General features: G+C 36.1%; 1 protein-coding gene across 3 annotated transcripts in view; it reads right to left on the reverse strand.

Moving 5' to 3' along the window:
- CERT1 (ceramide transporter 1) overlaps window positions 1–20,228 on the reverse strand; it is a 107,816-nt gene that overhangs the window by 83,413 nt on the left and 4,175 nt on the right. For all 3 annotated transcript variants that reach the window (XM_039245552.1, XM_039245551.1, XM_039245554.1), the window contains exon 3: window positions 18,164–18,298. In XM_039245552.1, the coding sequence (XP_039101483.1) occupies window positions 18,164–18,298 (135 nt within the window). The remainder of the gene's footprint in view (window positions 1–18,163; window positions 18,299–20,228) is intronic.

Below are 20,228 nucleotides of genomic sequence, written 5' to 3' on the forward strand. Positions count from 1 at the left end.
CTTCCATCCTTGCCTCCTACAATCTATTCTTAACAAAGTAGCCAAAAGTGATCCTATTACAAGGATCAAATCACTCCACTGCTCAGGCTTCCAATAACTTCCCTTTTCACTCAGCATATAAAGTCAAAGTCCTTGTAAGGACACACAAGGCTCTATACAAGCACGAGCGTACCTCTCTACCTTCTTTTCCTACTACTTTCCCCTTGTCTATTCTATAGACCATCCAGGCCTCCAGCCCCACAGGCCTCCTTACATTCCTTCAACTAGCCCTAGAGGAGCTTAACAACTGCTGCTCCTTCCTACCATGTCACCTCTTACCACATCCATTTTCTTCTTTGAGATTTCTACTCAAATACCTCATTTCACCCATTAGAAAATTTCCAGCCACACATATAACCTTTATGTCTCTGAAATAAGGATGTCGTACAAACGGTATCAACTTGAATTGGCAATGTGATTTGGTGGCATCATACTCCTTAAGATACAGTAATACTTTGCGAGAAGAACCTTTCCAGACTCATCCTACAATAAAGAGACTGTGTTTTCCCTTTTCATCTGTAAATCTAACTTACAAATCTTGAAGAAAATATACAGGAAAGTAAATTATATATTTGTTACATATATATTAAGTATTCATTTTTTTTTTCATTTAACACACTGGCTTGATATACCTCAATTTTGGATATTTCTGAATAAACAAAATTACTGTTTTCAAAATTTACCCTGAGATAAAGGCTGGACCATGATGTAGGCAGCCCCCAATTTCTTAATTTTTAATATGTTTTGACATCGAAACGTGTGCTGTCCAACACAGTAGTCATTAGTCATGTGTGGCTAGTTTGAACTAAAATGAGCTGTTAAGTGTAGAATACACACTGGACTTTGAAGACTTGGTAGAAAACAAAGAATGTAAAATATCTTAGTAATAATTTTTTATGACTGTATATTAGGATGACAATATTTTGGATATATTAAGTCAAAATATAACAAATCAATCTCACTTGTTTCTCCTTTTTTGATGTGGCTACTAGAAAATTTTTTATTACTTATGTGGTTTGTATATGTGACTCACTTATTTCTACTGGACAACAATGATTTAAACCTTTCATGTTTGTTTATCCACGTAACCCAAGCAACCAATGAAATATTTATGAACACCTATGACTTACCAACTACTATTTGAGGCACTGAGGATACAATGCTGAGGATAGACAGGCATGGTCCTTAACTTTGCAGAGCTCACATTAACCAAATCATCACACAAGAAATGTAAAACTTCGACCGTAAAAGCCATAAGTAAGAGAGGTACATCATGTTGAGAAAGTCTATATTAAAAGGAAGTAATCTAAGGTAGGTCAAGTTTTCCAAGAAAGTAATGGAATGGACAAAGGAAGAAAGAAAAAAACATTCTGGACAGCAAGAAAAGCACATATAAAGATCTATGGGCAGGAAAGAGCAAGGCTAAATAAGATACTAAAAGTGCAGCATGACGGGAGGGAGTCTGGTAAGAAATGAAATTTAAGAAGAAGGTAGAACATGTAAAACTTCAAAACCCAAGAAAGCCTAAAGCCCAGCAGAGAAAGGATAGTGTAATCAATTTTCTTTTCTTCACTGGGCCTGAAATACTTCATTTCACTTTAGAAATTTAGATATTGGGGCGCTTGGGTGGTTCAGTTGGTTAAGTGGCCAACTTTGGCTCACGTCATGATTTCACGGTTTCTGAGTTTAAGCTCCACGTTGGGCTCTGGGCTGCCAGCCCGGAGCCTGCTTCAGATTCTGTGTCTTCTTCTCTTTCTGCCCCTCCCCTGCTCTCTTTTCCTCTCAAAAATAAATAAACATGAAAAAATTTAGAAATTTAGGTATTAATTCTTTTGTCTTAAATTACTTGAAAACATCAACAGACTCAAAACAAAATTCTAATGCTACAAAAATGTTCTGTGCAGCCCTGTGTAATGCAAGGTTTCAAACACTCCTGTGTAAATGTGATGAAACTTTCAGAAACTTCAAAAAGCAGAACACATATAATTCTAAGGAAAACCAATTACATAACATAAAAAAAATTTAAGATATACTAATATATGTACGTGTTATTTAAAAAAAATTTTTATTAATGTTTATTTATTTTTGAAAGAGAGACAGAGCATGAACGAGGGAGGGACTGAGAAAGAGGGAGAAGGAGACACAGAATCCAAAGGCGGCTCCAGGCTCTAAGCTGTCAGCACAGAGCCTGATGCAGGATTTGAACTCATGAGCTGTGAGATCATGACCTGAGCCAAAGTCAGGTGCTTAACTGAGCAAGCCACCGAAGTGCCCCTGTATGTGTTATTTTATACTAACAAATTGCTAGCAGGTAGAGATATTTTGAGATATCCACAGTATGTCAATAATGCCATGGGATGGTATTTATAATTTCTGTTGGTGAAAAAGTCACAGATACTGATAATGTACTGTGATTTTTGACTACATTAATAAAGAAAATGCTAAATTTCAGGTAAAAGGTAGTGAAAATGAAGTTGTAATCTTTTCCCATGATGTTTGCAAATCCCATGTAGACTTGGCATAGTGGAATTTTACTGGTAATGGTTTGCCATTAAAAACAGGATCACCTACCTGTCCCAAGAATCATAAAAAGCAAACTTCTGCATCTTTTCAATTATGTTAAACCTGTGCTACTACAGACTAAAAGAAAGAAGTGTTAGAAAGCAAATTAATATAAATGAATATTTTCTATATGCTGCACTCTGGCTAAGCCATATTTTGGCCCCAAAACCTTTATTTAGCTTCAATTATTTAATAATTCTGAATAATTTCTGGTGACTTCTGAAAATCAAACCCACATCAGAAATATAAAGATTAGGGTGCATAGGTGACTCAGTGGGCTAACATTCAACTCTTGATTTTAGCTTAGGTCATGATCTTGTGGTTCGTGGGATCAAAGCCTGCATCGGGCTCTGTGCTGACAGTGCGAAGCCTCCTTGGGATTCTCTCTCTCTCTTTACCTCTCTCAGAATAAATAAAAACTTAAAAAAAAAAAGAAATATAAAGATTTGCTATAGTTCAACTGACAGGGTTTTGCACAGGCACTGTGTTAGGCCCTGGGAAAAACAACCCAGTAAGGAACTCTTATTCAAATAATGTGATAGCAGAGCCACAAATATGCATTTATGTAATGATAATATTAGTAGAATGTTATAAAGCTTTGCCAGAAGTTATTTTGATTATAATTATTTTTATTGAAAAAAATTTTTAATGTTTATTTTTGAGAGAGAGACAGAGTGTGAGCTGGGGAGGGGTAGAGGAGAGAGGAAGACACAGAATATGAAGCATGCTCCAGGCTCTGAGCTGTCAGCACAGAGTCCAACACAGGGCTCAAACTTACAAACCCATGAGATCATGACCTGGACCAAAGTTGGACACTTAACTTGACTGAGCCACTAAGGCATCCCTGATTATTTAATGATCAAAGCATATCTTAATGACCTTAATTTAGTTTCTAAAACTGATTCTTTCCAAGTCTTCTAAGTATCAAAAACAATTTAATAATTTGAAAATATTCATGTCTTTCAAAAAAATTTCACTTTTACATAGAACTTGCAAATATAACTGGAATCTATTTTAACAAGCCTTCGAGATGCACACTGAAGTTTGCAAACCACTGGGCTACTGGAAATCCTTCTACCATGAAACAGAAGTGGGCGATTACTATTCCTCTTGAAATAAAAATCAAAGGCACAAACCAAGGGAAAGGCACATATATGAAAAGGCTAAATATATAAGACAATATTTAGCTAGGTTATAAGGAGATTATGATGATGATGATGATGATGATGATGATGATGATGACTAAAGGAGGTAACATGTAAAACACTTAGCCTAATGTTTAGCAGGTGCTTAGTCCATGTTTTGTTTTGTTTTTTAAGTCTATTTATTTGGAGAGAGAGAGAGAGAGAGAGAAAGAGAAAGAGAATGGGGAAGGGGCAGAGAGAGATCATGACCTGAGCTGAAATCAAAGAGTCAGACTTAACTTAATGAGCCACCTAAGGGCACAAGTCCATGTTTTCTTTTTAAAAAATCTTATAGTTAAGACAAAAAGATGAGCAATGGTTTGTTGAAAAGTTGTGGCTTAGGTTGGGCGCAGAGAAAAAACAGGCTTTTGATAGTGGAGGAGGGAAAAAGACATTCTAGATAATGGAAAATTCAATGAACGGTGTTGGCAGAAAATGTCAAGGTGCCAGTCAGACCAGCAGTCAGGTTGATATACAGTAGATGTGCATATGTTCAAATCATATCTAGTCCGTTTCTGAGACAATCAATCACCTGACTTAACAATTTACCAAAGTCTGAATCTTTCACATCCATTGTGCATTCAGACTGCTAACACCAAGAGCACAGTTGATAGCAATTATTCTGCCTTTATGTATTATAACTCCATTCATTTAAATGTCAGATCAAATATCTAAGTCCAGAGAACAAGCAGTTAAGAGAAATGAGATATCCATTCTTTACTTGAGCACAGCTTTTTTGGGGGGAGGGGGAGGGGATTGTGGTTCTCAAACTTCCATATATATCAGAATCACTAGAAGACAGAATACTAAAGCTCACAGCCAGAGTTTCTGATTCATTAGGTCTGCGGCTGGACCTAAGAATTTGTACTTCTGTCAAGTTTACAGTTAGCTTTGATGCTAGTGGCCTAGAGATCACACTTTGAGAACAATGTTCTCTACCATATCATCCTCTTTATATAATACTTCTTTGTTTTCATGAAGTACATTTTCCAAAAGAAAGCTCTGTAGAATGTGGATTTGCATGTTTACTTTTTATTATGAGAATTTTCAAACCTATGCAAAAATAGGATCATAAACCCCACACACCACTATTCAATTTTAACAAGTAACATTTTTGGTCATTCTTATTTCATCTATATCCTCCACCAATTCAAGCCTTTCCAGATGGATTATTTTGAAGTAAATTCTAAATGTATCATTTCATCTGTAGATATGTGAGTATGTATCTCTAAAATAAGACATTTTAAATGCCTCAACAAATAAGTGTTTTGAGACATTTTAAAATGTTTTATCTGCCCTTATGGCATTTGTTTAATGGCTTGGATGGATAAAGAGTTCAGTGTTGAAAATAATTCTTCAGAAGAATGAATGCATGGCCCATTGCATTTTAGCTTTCAGCGTTGTTTTGAGAAGTCCACAGTCATTCTGAATCCTTATCCTTTGCTGTGACCTGTTTTTCCTCTCTGGAAGCATCCAGGATCTTCATTTTTCCCAGTGAACTGACTAACTACAGTGACATGTCTCTAATAATGGGTCTTTTTTCTTCTACTATGCTGAGCCTTCCTTGACCCTTTCAATATGTAAACTCACGTCTTTTACTTCTATGGATTTTTCTTGTATTCTTTTATCGATGCTTCCTTTCTTCTCTGTTCTCTCTTTTTGAAGTTTCTACTGTTCAAATTTTCAAACTCTTGGATCATTCCTTTAATTTTATCTTTTCTCCTATTCACTATCTTTATCTTCTTGATTTTCTGAGTAATGTTTTTAATTGTATCTTTTAACCCTTCTGATTTTTATACTTATCATGGCTACCATATTTATAATTTATAATAGCTTTATTATTTTTTTATAGTCTACATTTTTGTTTCATGATTCTAAATGCTCTCATCTTTGAGAATACAGAGAAAACAAACTTTCATCTTTATTTTTGTGGAATATTAGAATAGTTTATTGCCTAGTCTTTTATTTACTCTCTTGATCTCCTTCATATCGGAAACTTCTTAGGCCTGGTGATCCTTAACTATTCATTTTTAAGAGTTGGGTATCTACAAACCTGACTGGAATCTGGAATGTTATATATAGTTAGTTTATCAAAGATGAGCTTCACTGCTGGGTAATCCAGTTGGGCTACTTTGTTGGGGGAAGCTCTGATGTTATCTTCAGGTCTTTCCTCTTGGGCTGGTCAGATTCTCTAGAGGAGTCCTTAGCAATATACTGCCCTCAGTGAGAATGTCTATCACCTAGTGTTTCGGTAGCCAAGTGGTGAATGGGGTAAAGTTAAGGTCTCAGCATCCACTTTGCACACTTCCCTTAACCACCTCTATTTAGTACCGTTCCTTGATGTCAATAGAGGAGCCTAGAGACCACTAATTTATTCTCTCTATAGAATAAACCTCCCATCTTTGTCAGGTGAGTGCAGGGGTAAGTCAATCACCCATCTGCACAGTTGGGAGAGAAAAATCTGGGGATACGATTGCTTCTTAAACTGATAATCAAAGAATCCTCCTTATCTATCTATCCATCCATCCATCCCTCCATCCCTCCATCCATCATCTATCTATTTCAAATTCCACCTCCAAATTCTTGTTTCAAGAGGTATTTGGTACTGCTAAAGTATCACATTATTGTGATAAAAATCTAGTTCTTAGCTTTGTCAAATGTAACTTATGATTTGAGTTTCTAGGATCTACTAACTCACTTAGCACCGACCACCGGTTTTCCAGCTTCTAAAATGCTCTCAGGGTGCCTCGGTCGCTCAGTTAAGCGTCTGACTTCGGCTCAAGTCATGATCTCACAGTTTGTGGGTTGGAGCCCTACATCAGTCTCTGTGCTGACAGCTAACTCGGAGCCTGGAGCCTGCTTCGGATTCTGTGTCTCCCTCTCTCTCTGACCCTCCTCTGCTCTAAGAAATAAATAAAACAGGGGCACCTGGGTGGCTCAGTTGGTTAAGCAACTGACTTCGGCTCAGGTCATGATCTCATGGTTTGTGGGTTTGAGCCCCACGTCAGGCTCTGTATTGACAGCTAGCTCAGAGCCTGGAGCCTGCTTCAGCTTCTGTATCTCCCTCTCTCTCTGACCCTCCCCTGCTCATGCTGTTTCTCTCTCTCTCTCAGAAATAAAATTTTAAAAAAACATTAAAAAATTAAAAAAAAAGAAACAAAACATTAAAAAAATTTTTTTTTAAATTAAAAAAATAAAATGTTCTACTGTCTCCTCTGTTTTCCCTTTTCAGGTTAAAGATTTTTTTTAACCCATTTACTATGGGCAGGGAGATAAAGTGGAGGTGATGAACTTCCCCATTTTTAAAAAGCAAAATGCAAGCTTTTAACATCTTTCACAACAGAAGAAAACTTCACTTCATGAAATTGGGTTTATATGTAAGTTTCAGGAATCATTACCCAACCCTGTCCCCTGTCTCTTGCCCTCAATACATTATCATTTCAGATACCACCTTAATTTCTTTTTTGCAAATAATTTTATTTTTATTTTTTTAAATTTATTTATTTTTTTTAAAATAGTTTATTGTCAAATTAGTTTCCACATAACACTCAGTGCTCATCCCCACAAGTGCCCTCCTCCATGCCCATCCCCCCTCCCCCCCACATCCATCAGTCCTCAGTTTCTGTCAGCATTCAAGAGTCTCTCATGGTTTGCCTCTCTCCCTTTCCCCCACCATTTCCGCCCTTCTTCTTCCCCTTGTTCCTCAGTTAAGTTCCTCCTAATCCTCCTATACGTGCAAACATATGATATTTGTCCTTCTCTGCCTGACTTATTTCGCTCAGCATAACACCCTCAAGGTCCATCCATGTTGCTACACATGGCCAGATTTCATTCTTTCTCATTGCCATGGAGTATTCCATGGTATAGATAAACCACATCTTCTTGATCCATTCATCTGTTGATGGACACTTAGGCTCTTTCCATGTTTTAGCTATTGTTGGAAAGTGCTGCTATGAACATTGGGGTACATGTGCTCCTATGCCTCAGCATTTCTGTATCCCTTGGGTAAATTCCTAGCAGTGCTATTGCTGGGTCATAAGGGAGTTCTATTGTTAGTTTCCTGAGGAACCTCCACACTGTTTTCCAGAGAGGCTGCACCAGTTTCCATTCCCACCAACAGTGTAGGAGGGTGCCCGTTTCTCCACATCCTCGCCAGCATCTAGAGCTCTCTGATTTGCTCATTTTAGCCAGTCTGACTGGCGTGAGGTGGAGATACCACCTTAATTTCTGGATGAGCTTCAACTAATCAAAGCCTCTTGGTCTCTTGGTTCCTTATGATCAATTTATAAGTGACTTTTTCTTTTTTAAGTGATTAAGCATATTTTTAAAAGAAATAATTGTTGGATAATATATATTAGGTAATGTCCCCAATGTTCATAGCAGCACTCTCAACAACAGCGAAAACGTGGGAAGAGCCTAAGTATCCATCAACAGATGAATAGATCAAGAAGATGTGGTTTACCTATACGATGGAATACTACACGGCAATGAGAAAGAATGAAATCTGGCCAAGTGTAGCAACCTAGATGGACCTTGAGAGTGTTATGCTGAGCGAAATAAGTCAGGCAGAGAAGGACAAATATCATATGTTTGCACGTATAGGAAGATTAAGAGGAACTTAACAGAGGACCGTGGGGGAGAAGAAGGAGGGAAATGGTGGGGGAGAGGGAGAGAGGCAAACCATGAGAGACTCTTGAATGATGAGAACAAACTGAGGACTGATGTTTGGCGGGGGGGGACAGGAGGGAAATAGGCATGGAGGAGGGCACTTGTGGGGATGAGCACTGGGTGTTATATGGAAACCAACTTGACAATAAACTATTTGTAAAAAATATATATATATACATATATTCGGTAATGTGGTGAACAAGAGAACATTTCATTCTTCATCAGCCATGGTCTTCTTCCTTCAGTGAAGTAACAACAAAGGTCAAGCATACACAGTACTCACTCCAAAGAAGCAGTTCAACAGCAATACCAGTGAATTCACTACATGATCAGTTGTAAGCAGGTAATTTTAAATCTAAAGCTTTCTCACTTTAATTAAGCAGCAGTGCACCCCTGTACACCCAAGCAAACAAAAAATTTTTAAAAAACCATGAGATATGTCACCTCTGCACAAATAACCTATTTAAAACCTAATAATAGTGCTGGTATCTTTGTAAACTATACTGGGAAATAAATAGCCTTCAAGGACTCGTAAGAATTCAGAGCAAAAAGTCAGCAAAATATACATTCAAATATGACTGATTGATTGATTATTTTAGAAAGAGCAAGAGGGAGAGCAGGGGAGAAGGGCAGAGGGAGACAGAGACAGACTCTTAAGTGGGCTCCATGCTCAGTATGGAGCTCAACTTGGGGCTTGATCCCAGGACCCTGGCATCACGACCTGAGATGAAATCAAGAGTTGGATGCTTGGGGCACCTGGGTGGCTCAGTGAGTTAAGTGTCCGACTTCAGCTCAGGTCATGATCTCCTGGTTCGTAAGTTCATGCCCCACTTTGGGTTCTGAGCTGACAGCTCAGAGCCTTGGAGCCTGCTTCAGATTCTGGGTCTCCCTCTCACCCTCTACCTATTTCCTGCTCTCTCTCTCTCTCAAGAATAAATAAACATTAAGAAAAAATTTAATACTTGGACAGTTAAGTGACTGAGCCACCCAGATATCCTACATTCAAATATATTTTAAATGTAATTTATTTTCTGATGATAGGGACAAAAATCAGTCTGTTAGGCTAGGAGATATTTGCCAAATACATGTCTGAATAAAAAAAAAAAAAAAACCCAAATGTCTGATGAAAGTTATGGTATCCAGTATAGTTAAAGAACTTTCAAATCTCGATATTAAGAAGACAAACAGAGGATACCTGGGTGGTTCAGTGGGTTAAGTGTCTCTTGATTTCAGCTCAAGTTATGATTTCATGATTCATGAGCTTGAGCCCCACATGGGGATCTGTGCTGATAGTGCGGAGCCTGCTTGGAATTCTCTCGCGCGCGCTCTCTCTCTCTCTCTCTCTCTCTCTCTCCCCCTTTTCCACTGCCTCTCCCTCATTCATTCTCTCTCTCCCTCTCTAAATAAATAAATAAACAAAAGACAAACAGAAACAAAAGACTGAATGGACATATCACCCAAGAGAAACAAGTAAAAAGCAGATGAAAAGATGTAAAACATTAGTCATTATGAAAATGCAAGTTGAAACCACAATGGGATATTACTACATAGCTAATATTGGTTAAAATGGAAAAAAAAAACCCAAAAAGTAAAAAATAAGTGCGAACAAAAATGTTGAGCAAATGGAATTCACATGCATTGTCGGAAGGAATATAAAATGGTACTGCCACTTTGAAAAACAGTTTGGCAGTTTCTTATAGAGTTAAACATACATTTACCCTACGACCCAGCAATCCCATTCTCAGTTATGTATTCAACAGAAATAAAAGTAAATGTTTACACAAATAGCTGCATGTGAGTATTACAGCAGCCTGCTTATCACAGTCCAAATCTGGGTACAAACATACAGCCCTCAGTGGTGGATGGATAAATAACTGTGTGCATCTATACAGTGGAATAGTACTCAATAATAAAAAGGAACAAGTTAGGGATACATGCAACAGCATGGGTGACTCTCAATAGCATTATGGTAAAAAAAATCAAACACCAAAAGCTTTATACTATATGATTCCATTTATATAACATTCTGGGAAAGGCCAAACTTAAAGAACAATGATTTCTGGAGGGGGTAGTGGGGAGGCTATGGACTACAAAGGGGTAGGAGAGAACTTTCTGGGGTGAAAGAAACTGTCTATATCCTGATTGTAATAGTGATTACATGACTGTATACATTTATGAAAACTGTAATTGTATACCTAAAAGGGGTGAATTTTATTGGATATAAATTATACTTCAATAAATCTGAGTTTTAAGAAGGCAGGACATGACTTAAAAAAAAACAGTAATAAACAGTAGAACAAGGGAGGAAAAGTCTCTCAGGAACATACAGAAAGCATACAAAAGTTAAAGTGTTTACACACACACACACACACACACACACACAAAAGAAAGAAAAACAGAACCAGTAGGTAGAAGTAAAGTGGTCACAGGAAATGCATGAGAATCTGTTGAAATAGGAGGTGAAACATATCCTGGGTCTAATAAGTTACCTGCATCTTTTGCTCCCTTAATAAAAGGCTTTGCCTTTATTTTTAAACTGCAGGCTTTATTTCTAATATAAATATCTCACAAAATAAAGAAATCCAAATGCCTGCTTTGGGCCAAGAACTATACAAGCACTTTTATGTTATTTTGTTTAATACACATAATCATCCCATACGTAGATCTTAACCCTCCCATCTTTAACCAGGTAAGGAAGGTCAAACCACCCAAAGGTAATTTTGGTAGTAAGAAGAGCCAAATGTAAACCCTGGTTTGACTTCAGAGCCCATGAATGGTGTGTTAAGCACTTTGGAAATTAGCATATAATGCTATACAGGGCATCTGGATGGTGTAGTTGGCTAAGCGTATGACTTTGGCTCCGTTCATGATCTCGCAGTTTGTGAGTTCAGTGCTGACAGGTGGGAGCCTGGAGCCTGCCTCAATTATCTGTCTCCGTCTTTCTCTATCTGCCCCTCCCTAGCTTGTGCTGTCTCTCTCTTTAAAAAATAAACATTGGAAATAAAAAGATATAATGCTAAATAAAAATACTGAACCAAAACTGGTGTATGTGAAGCTTAAAAGGCCTTCATAAAAACTAAGAAAACAAGTCTCTTGCTAATTGTTTTAAGCAGGCAAATCTAGAAAATTTTGTATATTTCTTGTATGGAAACTTCAAGGCTAAAATACAAACTATATTATAGAGATTTAAGAGAAGGTATTAATAGTGAGTCAAATTTTAAAGAGCTGCTTTATAAATATTTAACAGTTCAAGCAAGTCTTACACAAAATAAAATGCCTCATATATACATTTTTTCCTATGCTCAGTGACATGTGATACAATAACACCAGATGGGAATCAGGAGACTTGGGTTGTAGCCTTAACTCAGATTATTTTGCATTATGGATTGAATTGTGTGCCCGAAATATATGCTGAGGACTGCATACCTTAGAACGTAACTCTATTTACAAACAGGGTAACAGAGATGTAATTAGTTAGGATGAGGTCACACTGGAACAAATAGGCCCCTAATTCATTACGACTGGTGTCCTTATAAAAAGGGAAAATTTGGACATGAATAAGCCCACAGAGAGAACACCATGTGAACATAAATGCAAACATGGGAGAACTGCATCTACACCAAACAGAAAGCCAGGCTGCCAACAAACCAGCAAAAGCAACAGAAGGAACCCACCCCGATAACACCTTGATTGACTTCTAGTCTCCAGAACTGTCAAACAATGTATCTGTTGTTTAAATCACTCAGTGTGTGGCACTTTGTCACGGTAACCCTAGCAAATAAATTACATTCTGTAATTATATAATTTTGGGTAAATTACTTTAATATTCTGAGACCTACATTTCAGTAGGTATCCTTTTTAATATTTTTCCACTTATAAAAACCTTTTACCAAATAATTTAAATATTTCCTATTACACTTGAATGGCTAGAGTTATTTGAGTAATACTCACATTATCTAAAGATAGAAGATATTATCTCCAAATAAACTGAACAGATATTATCTTAATAGTCTAAGATTCTAATTTCTTTCAGAAATTCATAGATGAATGTTCTTCAAATGAGAATTGTCAACCAGTATCTTATCCAGGACTTGCAAATACCTTCCTCTTTCTACCAGTTCAATGTAGCAAAATTACATACTTGATAAAAAGCCAACTTCTTAGTTTTTCACTAATCTGGAGTTCCTTGTATGATGATTGTTTACAGCACTACTCATCTTTGGTGTTACCTAATTTGTTGAACATTATTCTGTATCATAATTTCTTACATTAGAATTCCACATTCAAAAGCTTTTTGGGGTGCCAGGGTGGATTGATTCATTAAGCATCTGACTCTTGATGTCAGCTCAGGCTGTGATCTTGCTGTCACTAGTCCGAGGCCTGCATCGGGCTCTGCACTGAGCATGGAACCTGTTTGGGATTCATTTTCTCCCTCTCTCTCTGCCCCTCCTCCATTTGCACATGCATATTCTCTCCTTCTCTCAAAATAAATAAATAAACATTAAAAAAAAAAAACCTCTTTTTTTTGTATCTAATTACTCTTCAACACTTTAAAAAATTTTTGTTTAGTTTTACAGTTCTCTTCAATTTTGAACACTTCCTTCCCTTGCTTTTACATAGCTATTAGCTTCTTTATTCTGCCAGGATCTTTCAACTTTTCCTTCAACCTCTACTTACCTAAGAGCTATTTGGCTTTAATTTTTTCTTAAATTTTTTTAACATTTATTTATTTTTGAGAGAGAGAGAGACCGAGGGCAAGCTGGGAGAGGCAGAGAGAGAAGGAGACACAGAATCTGAAGCAGGCTCTAGGCTCTGACCTGTCAGCACAGAGCCCAACATGGGGCTCAAACTCACCAACTGTGAGATCATGAGCTGAGTCAAAGTTGGACACTTAAGTGACTGAGTCACCCAGGTGCCACTGACTTTAATTTTTAAAAATCTAGGGGCACCTGGGTGGCTCAGCCAGTTAAGCATCTGACTTCAGCTCAGGTCATAATCTCACAGTTCATGGGTTTGAGCCCCACAATGGGTTCTGTGCTGACAGCTCTGACAGAGCCTAGAGCCTGTTTTGGATTCTGTGCCTCCCTCTCTCTCTGCCCCTCCCCAACTCATGCTCTCTGTCTCAAAAAAAATAATAATAATAATAAATAAAAAAAATAAAAATCTAATTGATAAATACTTTCACTACCTCTCAGTTTTCCTTCTGAAAATATTAAACCATAAAATTGTTGAAGAAATTTCCATATAACCAATCTTGAAGAGTAATGAGAATTTCATTTATTTGGTAATTAAAGAAGCTCTTCAAAGCTTCAGGTACATGAAGTCAGATACCTAAGGTGAGACCAGGGACTATAGATCTTAGGCAAACCAATTCTAAAGATATTACCATTTCTATTATGGCAATTATCTCTTACCTACCTCACTCCCAAAATATCTTATCTCAATAAATGCAAACAAACCACTTTTATCTTCATGAAAGGATCATGAATTGTTGGTTGATGAAATATTAGTAATATAATTTTAAACACGATAGATACAAAGAGAATACACAAATCACATGAACAGAAAAGAGTGTAGAAACAATCACAAATACGCATGGGAATATATAATGAAGGTGACATTTCAAGCCAGTGGAAAAAAAGGTGAATTGTTCAATTAATGGCCTAAGAAAACATAGTCATTTGAAAAAAAATAAAAAGCTAAATTCCCACATCACTCTTTAGGCTAAAGTAACTCCCACAGGAATAAAATTCAAAGGCAAATTTTACATGTAAATATAGCTACTCATTCTATTATAGTCTTTGAAGTGGGAAATACCTATCAAAACATAACTAAATGGAGAAGCCATAATGGAAAGGTCAATAAAGTATGTAAAAATTTTAATTTCTGGAAGGCTACTGAAGACTCTAAAACAAGGTAAGAATACACAAATGACAAAGTGGGGAAAATATTTGCAACAAATATGACAAATGCCAATTATCATGTTATCAAGAGCTTCTATATATGAATAAGAAAAGAGAGAACAAGAGATGAATGATTGGAGGAGGAAAAAGAAATATAAAATGAGCTATAAACATGCAAAGTTACTCAATCTCATAAGTAGAAAATGCAACTTAAAATATTAAGATACTATTTTTATCTATTAGATTGGCAAGTATTTTAACATTTCCCAAAACCCAACTTCCTCAATACTTTAGGGTTTGGGGAAATAGAGACACTCACATATTACTGGTAAGAGTGAAAAGTGGCACTCTTTTGAAAGAGTCATTTGACAGTAACTATAAATAAATTTTAAAATAAATGTTTGTTCCTACAATATGTGCAGCAAAAATATTAAGTATGTACTAAATGTCCAAAGAGAAGGAGGGGGCATATAAACAAGATATGGTACATCTATACAATTCAACAGAATGTAGTAGTTAGCACATCCAAGTCATACTAAAAGAAAATAAGGTAAAGAACAATAGATTTAGTACGATACTATCTGTGTAAATAAAAATGAAGGATATAAACAAACAAATGCTTGCCAGGGCATACAAATTATTTGGAAGAAGAGATCAGAAATTTAACTTTATTTCTCAAGTGCAGGACTAAGAGCAAAGAGAAACATTCACTTTTTAAACCTTTTGATGCCACAGGCTGCATCTTTTTATCATGAGTGTTTTATTAAAAACAGAATTTTAAAAATAAAGAACAGTTTCAATATTCCATAAACATCATTTTTGGCTGAAGAAATACAATTAACATATGTTGAACATCTACTATGGCAAGTTTTGTAGCAAAGACTGGATCCTAAGCAAATAAACTATAAATAAAATATTATAATTCAGAAATTCAACTTTATCTTTCTACAAACATTTACCCTACATACAGATAGTTCATTTTTCATAAAGTGAAAAAGTATTGCTTTTCTTCTCACCCACTATTTCCAACCCCTTCACATTAAGAATTATTTCCAAGTAACAAATTCTCCCAGGAAATATTTTATTCCTTGAAAGTATTTCACCCAATTCATTATCACAAAGCTAAAGAACATGATTAAAATAATTAAAAATGACTTAACTGTTAAACTAAAATAAGAGTGAATTTAACAATGAATTAGATTCTATCAGAAAAGGTGGGCTCAGACAGTAAGTTCACCAACAAGTAGTATGTTAGGGTTACAGCAAAGTCACAATTCAAGTCCAGATTTCTCCACATATGAATACTGTCTATTTTATAAGGTGCCCTGTGGGCAAATTCAACACTGCCAATTATTATTATTATTATTTTTTTACTGTTTTATTTATTTCTGAGAGAGACAGTGTGAGCAGGGGAGGGTCAGAGAGAAAGGGAGATACAGAATCTGAAACAGGCTCCAGGCTCCGAGCCGTCAGCACAGAGCCTAACACAGGGCTCGAACCCACAAACCGTGAGATCATGACCTGAGCCGAAGTCAGATGCTTAACTGACTGAGCCACCCAGGCACCCCCAACACTGCCAATTATGTTTTGTCTTCAGAGGTGAAGTGATGCGTATAATAGCCCATATTTAAGAAAAGCCAAGGATACCTACTTAACAGAGATCATTAGTATTCCATTTTTGTTATTTAACTCAAGTACACATTCTATTTGTAAACCTCATTGTGAGATGCTCACTGAATTCAGTTGTATTTTATAATTTCCTTGATATATGCAACAGTGAAACTTTGAACACATAGGCAAGGAAAAGACTGAAAGTTGAAGAGGTTCAAGAATATAAATGCCTGTTTCTCCTTACCACCTGTTTCACAGTCTCTAAGACTACCACTCAGAATCTGCTGCCTTGTTCATCTTTTTAACTTTCTCTACCAGTACTTAGCTTAGTGAATACCACTAGGTTCCTTCCTCATCTCTTTCAAATTGTTTCATTTTTCTACCCATTTTTTTGACCTGATACCACAATGAAAGATCCGTAGGCAAGTACAGGTATAACAACAACAACAAAACTACAAAGAAATAACAGGTTGCTTTTTTTCTGAGCAGATGCAATGTAATTGTTTATTAAAAATTTTTCCCTTAAATAAGCCACTTACTATTACCATAATTCATAACTCAAAACTATCTTTAACTCTACAGAAACAAGCATAGTATTCTAGGAATACTACTACTTTAGTAAACAATAACGTTTCATTCCTCCCCATTTTCACATCAACCAACAGCTTATTTTCAGAGTCAAGTGTACTAGCTAATAAGCATCTGACAAGAAACAAAAGGAGAGAAGAATGGAGGAAAGACATTTCAAGATTGTAAAACATGTTTCTATCCACTATTCTGTCCTCTAGCATAAACAATAATCTATCTCAAGGGAAATAAAACCCCAAAATACAAAACTAAAAACAACTTCAAAATACACCCTAATGTACAACATACAAGTCAAAATAAATATTGAGCTTTTATATACTCAAAATATTTCTTTAAAATTGTTCCTAAAAATGGAGAGTAGTAGTTTCATTCTTAACACTTACAAACAATTCCTCTATAGGTTTTTCCCACTCAATACTCAACTAAGTTTGTTTTCAAACTTTGAGTATATATGAAGGGCAGAATGTATGAAAAAAAACAGAAAATTACTGTAAGATTTCCCTTAAATGTGTAACATACACATATATAAGTCAGATTTAGAAATCGACACAGATTCAAAGCATAGTTTTTACTTTCACAAGATAAAGTATATCATAATGTGAATTCTTTTTGTAAGTATCAGTATAATCTATGATTAAGTTTTAACATACCCATTTCTAGATTTTAAGTACAAGTGCTCCCTTAAATGACCTGTTTTGGCTACCTTTTTTTTCACTTTTATTAAATATGCCATGGCATACTGACTACTCTCAACTTGTAGGCTATTTTTAGTATATTTAGACACTTCTGATCCCAAGGTCGAGTTATGTTTAACAAATCAGTTGGTAGTTCCCAAACCTGTTTATGCCAGTTTACTTGTGGTCCTTACATAACTTTTAAGTAATATTACATAAGTCTATGGAATACAAGTGCAAAAAGAGGGTTGTTTCTATGTAAACTAAGTTGAATGCAAACTAAATAGAATGACTCAATAAAGGTGAGTCATTCCTTAAAAAGGTATTGAGTTAGACAAAGGTGAGACATCTGTAAAATATTAAGGAAAACATAAAAAGTCAGAAGATCCTATACTTAGGGTTTTTCAAAAGTATCTTTAAGCATTTATCCCACTTTAGAGAAATCAAAAATGGAAATTGCAAATCCTGAATTATGGATATATTTACAAGTAGTTCTCTCAATTTCACATTCAAAGAGATGGTGTTAGCATTACATCAAAAAGCTGGCAAACGGATATAAATTTACATATTTTAAGTTAAAATTTTAAAATGTTAAGATACATTTTTTTCCTAGTTTTCTGCTTTAACTGTTTCAATAACCTACCATGTAACTGTACGAATCTCATCACATGTGAAGTCTTCAAATGATTTTTTCTGTATCCCTTGTTTAACGGCTTGCTATAACCAGATATAGAGTACCTGTCTCTATAAAATAACAGTATCTAATAATAAACACTGTAAAATCTTTTTATGGAAATAAGTATTAGACTCTGCTTCACAGAGACAAAGACCTTTATCTGTTTTGTTCACAGATAAATCCCAAGGACTTAGAACAAGTTCCTAGAGTATAGCTGATGCTCAATAAATACTTGTTGAATGAAGAATAGGAACTTACTGTGATGACAGCCTTGCTAAGACAGATGGATCCTCTGCAGCCGTACTCTGTCTCGTCTTCAGATTTGTAGTAACTCAGAGTGTTATTTTTTAAAACTACCCAACGATCCTGCCACCCATGAATGTAGTTTGTCCACTAGAGGTAAGGGGTTGGGGCAGGAGGGAAAAGAAAAACAAAATATAAAAGTCAGTATTTTAGAAATCCAAACTTTCTGAAACAGCAACCAATCTCATTTAAAACCAAAATGTGGGGCGCCTGGGTGGCTTAGTCGGTTAAGCGTCCGACTTTCGCTTGGGTCATGATCTCGCAGTTCGTGGGTTCGAGCCCCGCGTCGGGCTCTGTGCTGACTGCCAGCTCAGAGCCTGGAGCCTGTTTCAGTCTGTGACTCCCTCTCTCTCTGACCCTCCCCTGCTCACGCTGTCTCTCTCTCTCTCTCCTAGAAATAAATTTAAAAAAAATAAATAAATAAAACCAAAATGTGAAAAGCTCTAACTTAATTATAAGCAGAAAAAATGATTATTGTGGGCGCCTGGGAGGCTCAGCCAGTTAAGCACCAGACCTCAACTCAGGTCATGATCTCCGGTCTGTGGGTTCAAGCCCCATGTTGGGTTCTGTGCAGAGCCTGCTTGGGATACTCTCTCTATCCCTCTCTCTTTGCCCCTTCCCCACTTGCATGCAGGCGCTCTAGCACGCACGCTCTTTCTCTCTCAAAATAAACTTAAAAAAATAAATAGCCAAAAGACTGAAATTAGTACTTCATAAAACAAGATATTCTGTGCTGACAGCTCAGAGCCTGAAGACTGCTTTGGATTCTGTCTGTGTGTCTCTCTCTCTATCCTTCCCCAGCCTGTGCTCAGTCTCTCAAAATAATAAATAAATGTTAAAAAAAAAAAAAAAAAGATTTTAGAAAGTGAAAAGTTGTGATTTTCTAGATTGATAGGATTTTCAGCAATTTTTACAAAATTACAAATAACTATTATATTTTCTCCCATTTAATATTTGAGGAATAAAAGTTAAAAATTCTGCTTTTTCTTTGTGTGTTTCATTCTTCCCTCCTCACCAACTCCATGAGACTTGAATTGTTTTGGTCCCTGCCATAATTAACATATTCAACAGAAAAGTCTGGATGTGTAGCCTCTCATTCTCCTACACCAAGTTCTGCATGAAGCTTTCTAAATCAATAGAAGTATGAAGCTAATCATGGCCAAATTCTACTTTTGGTTGTAAGTTACTAATATATTAACATATATGATATTTACAACTAAACGTCAAAGTAAAAATACTAGATCATTAATCTTTAGAAGTCTGTATCAAATTTACTATTTCCCCCACAGAACCCAATGCTACATATTTAAAAGTTAATTAATTTTCCAAGTTTCTCAGAAGATCTATTTATTCAATCCAAGAGCAGTAATACATTGCGTATTTAAACAATTACTTTTCAAAAACATACTTGGATTATCAGTTTCTAGTACCTACAAATGGTTTCTGTGTTGCTAAAGTCTTACTGCACACTACAGATCACAATCAATAAACTTGCAAAGGCAGAAATGTAACCTCCATGGGAATTCTTGATTTTGCATTTTTTTATGCTCTGGGGATTTTATGTACGTAAAGACAATTCCAAAAACTATCTAACTCCAACACTATCTGCCAAAAACTAATTCAAAATGGGCTGTTAAAAATATACTGCATTGGCTCAGGCTCTTTACCCATTGAGAAATCTTTATTTTTCCATTTCCTACTCAGCATGTTTGAGACAGTTCAGCTCTTAAATCTTCTAAGGCTCATCATTACAACCCCTCCCTGGGAGCTTAACCATGTTGGCAATTTAATTCATTCTTTCTTCTGAGCTCCCTAATCACCATTTCCATATTTCTAATTCCCTATAACTTACCATCAACTTCCACAATGACTCAAAATAATGATAGTTACATACAAAATTGAACTCACCTCCTCTTATAAGGTGTACTTTCCTTTTATGTTCCTACTTCCTTGGCTATACTGGTAGTTCTGCTGCCTGATTCATATTCAAACCTGGCTCAGAGATCCTGTACTGCATGGA

The sequence above is a fragment of the Hyaena hyaena genome, unplaced genomic scaffold (assembly GCF_003009895.1).
Source record: "Hyaena hyaena isolate Hyena2069 unplaced genomic scaffold, ASM300989v1 scaffold_260, whole genome shotgun sequence".
Taxonomy (NCBI): Eukaryota; Metazoa; Chordata; class Mammalia; order Carnivora; family Hyaenidae; genus Hyaena; species Hyaena hyaena.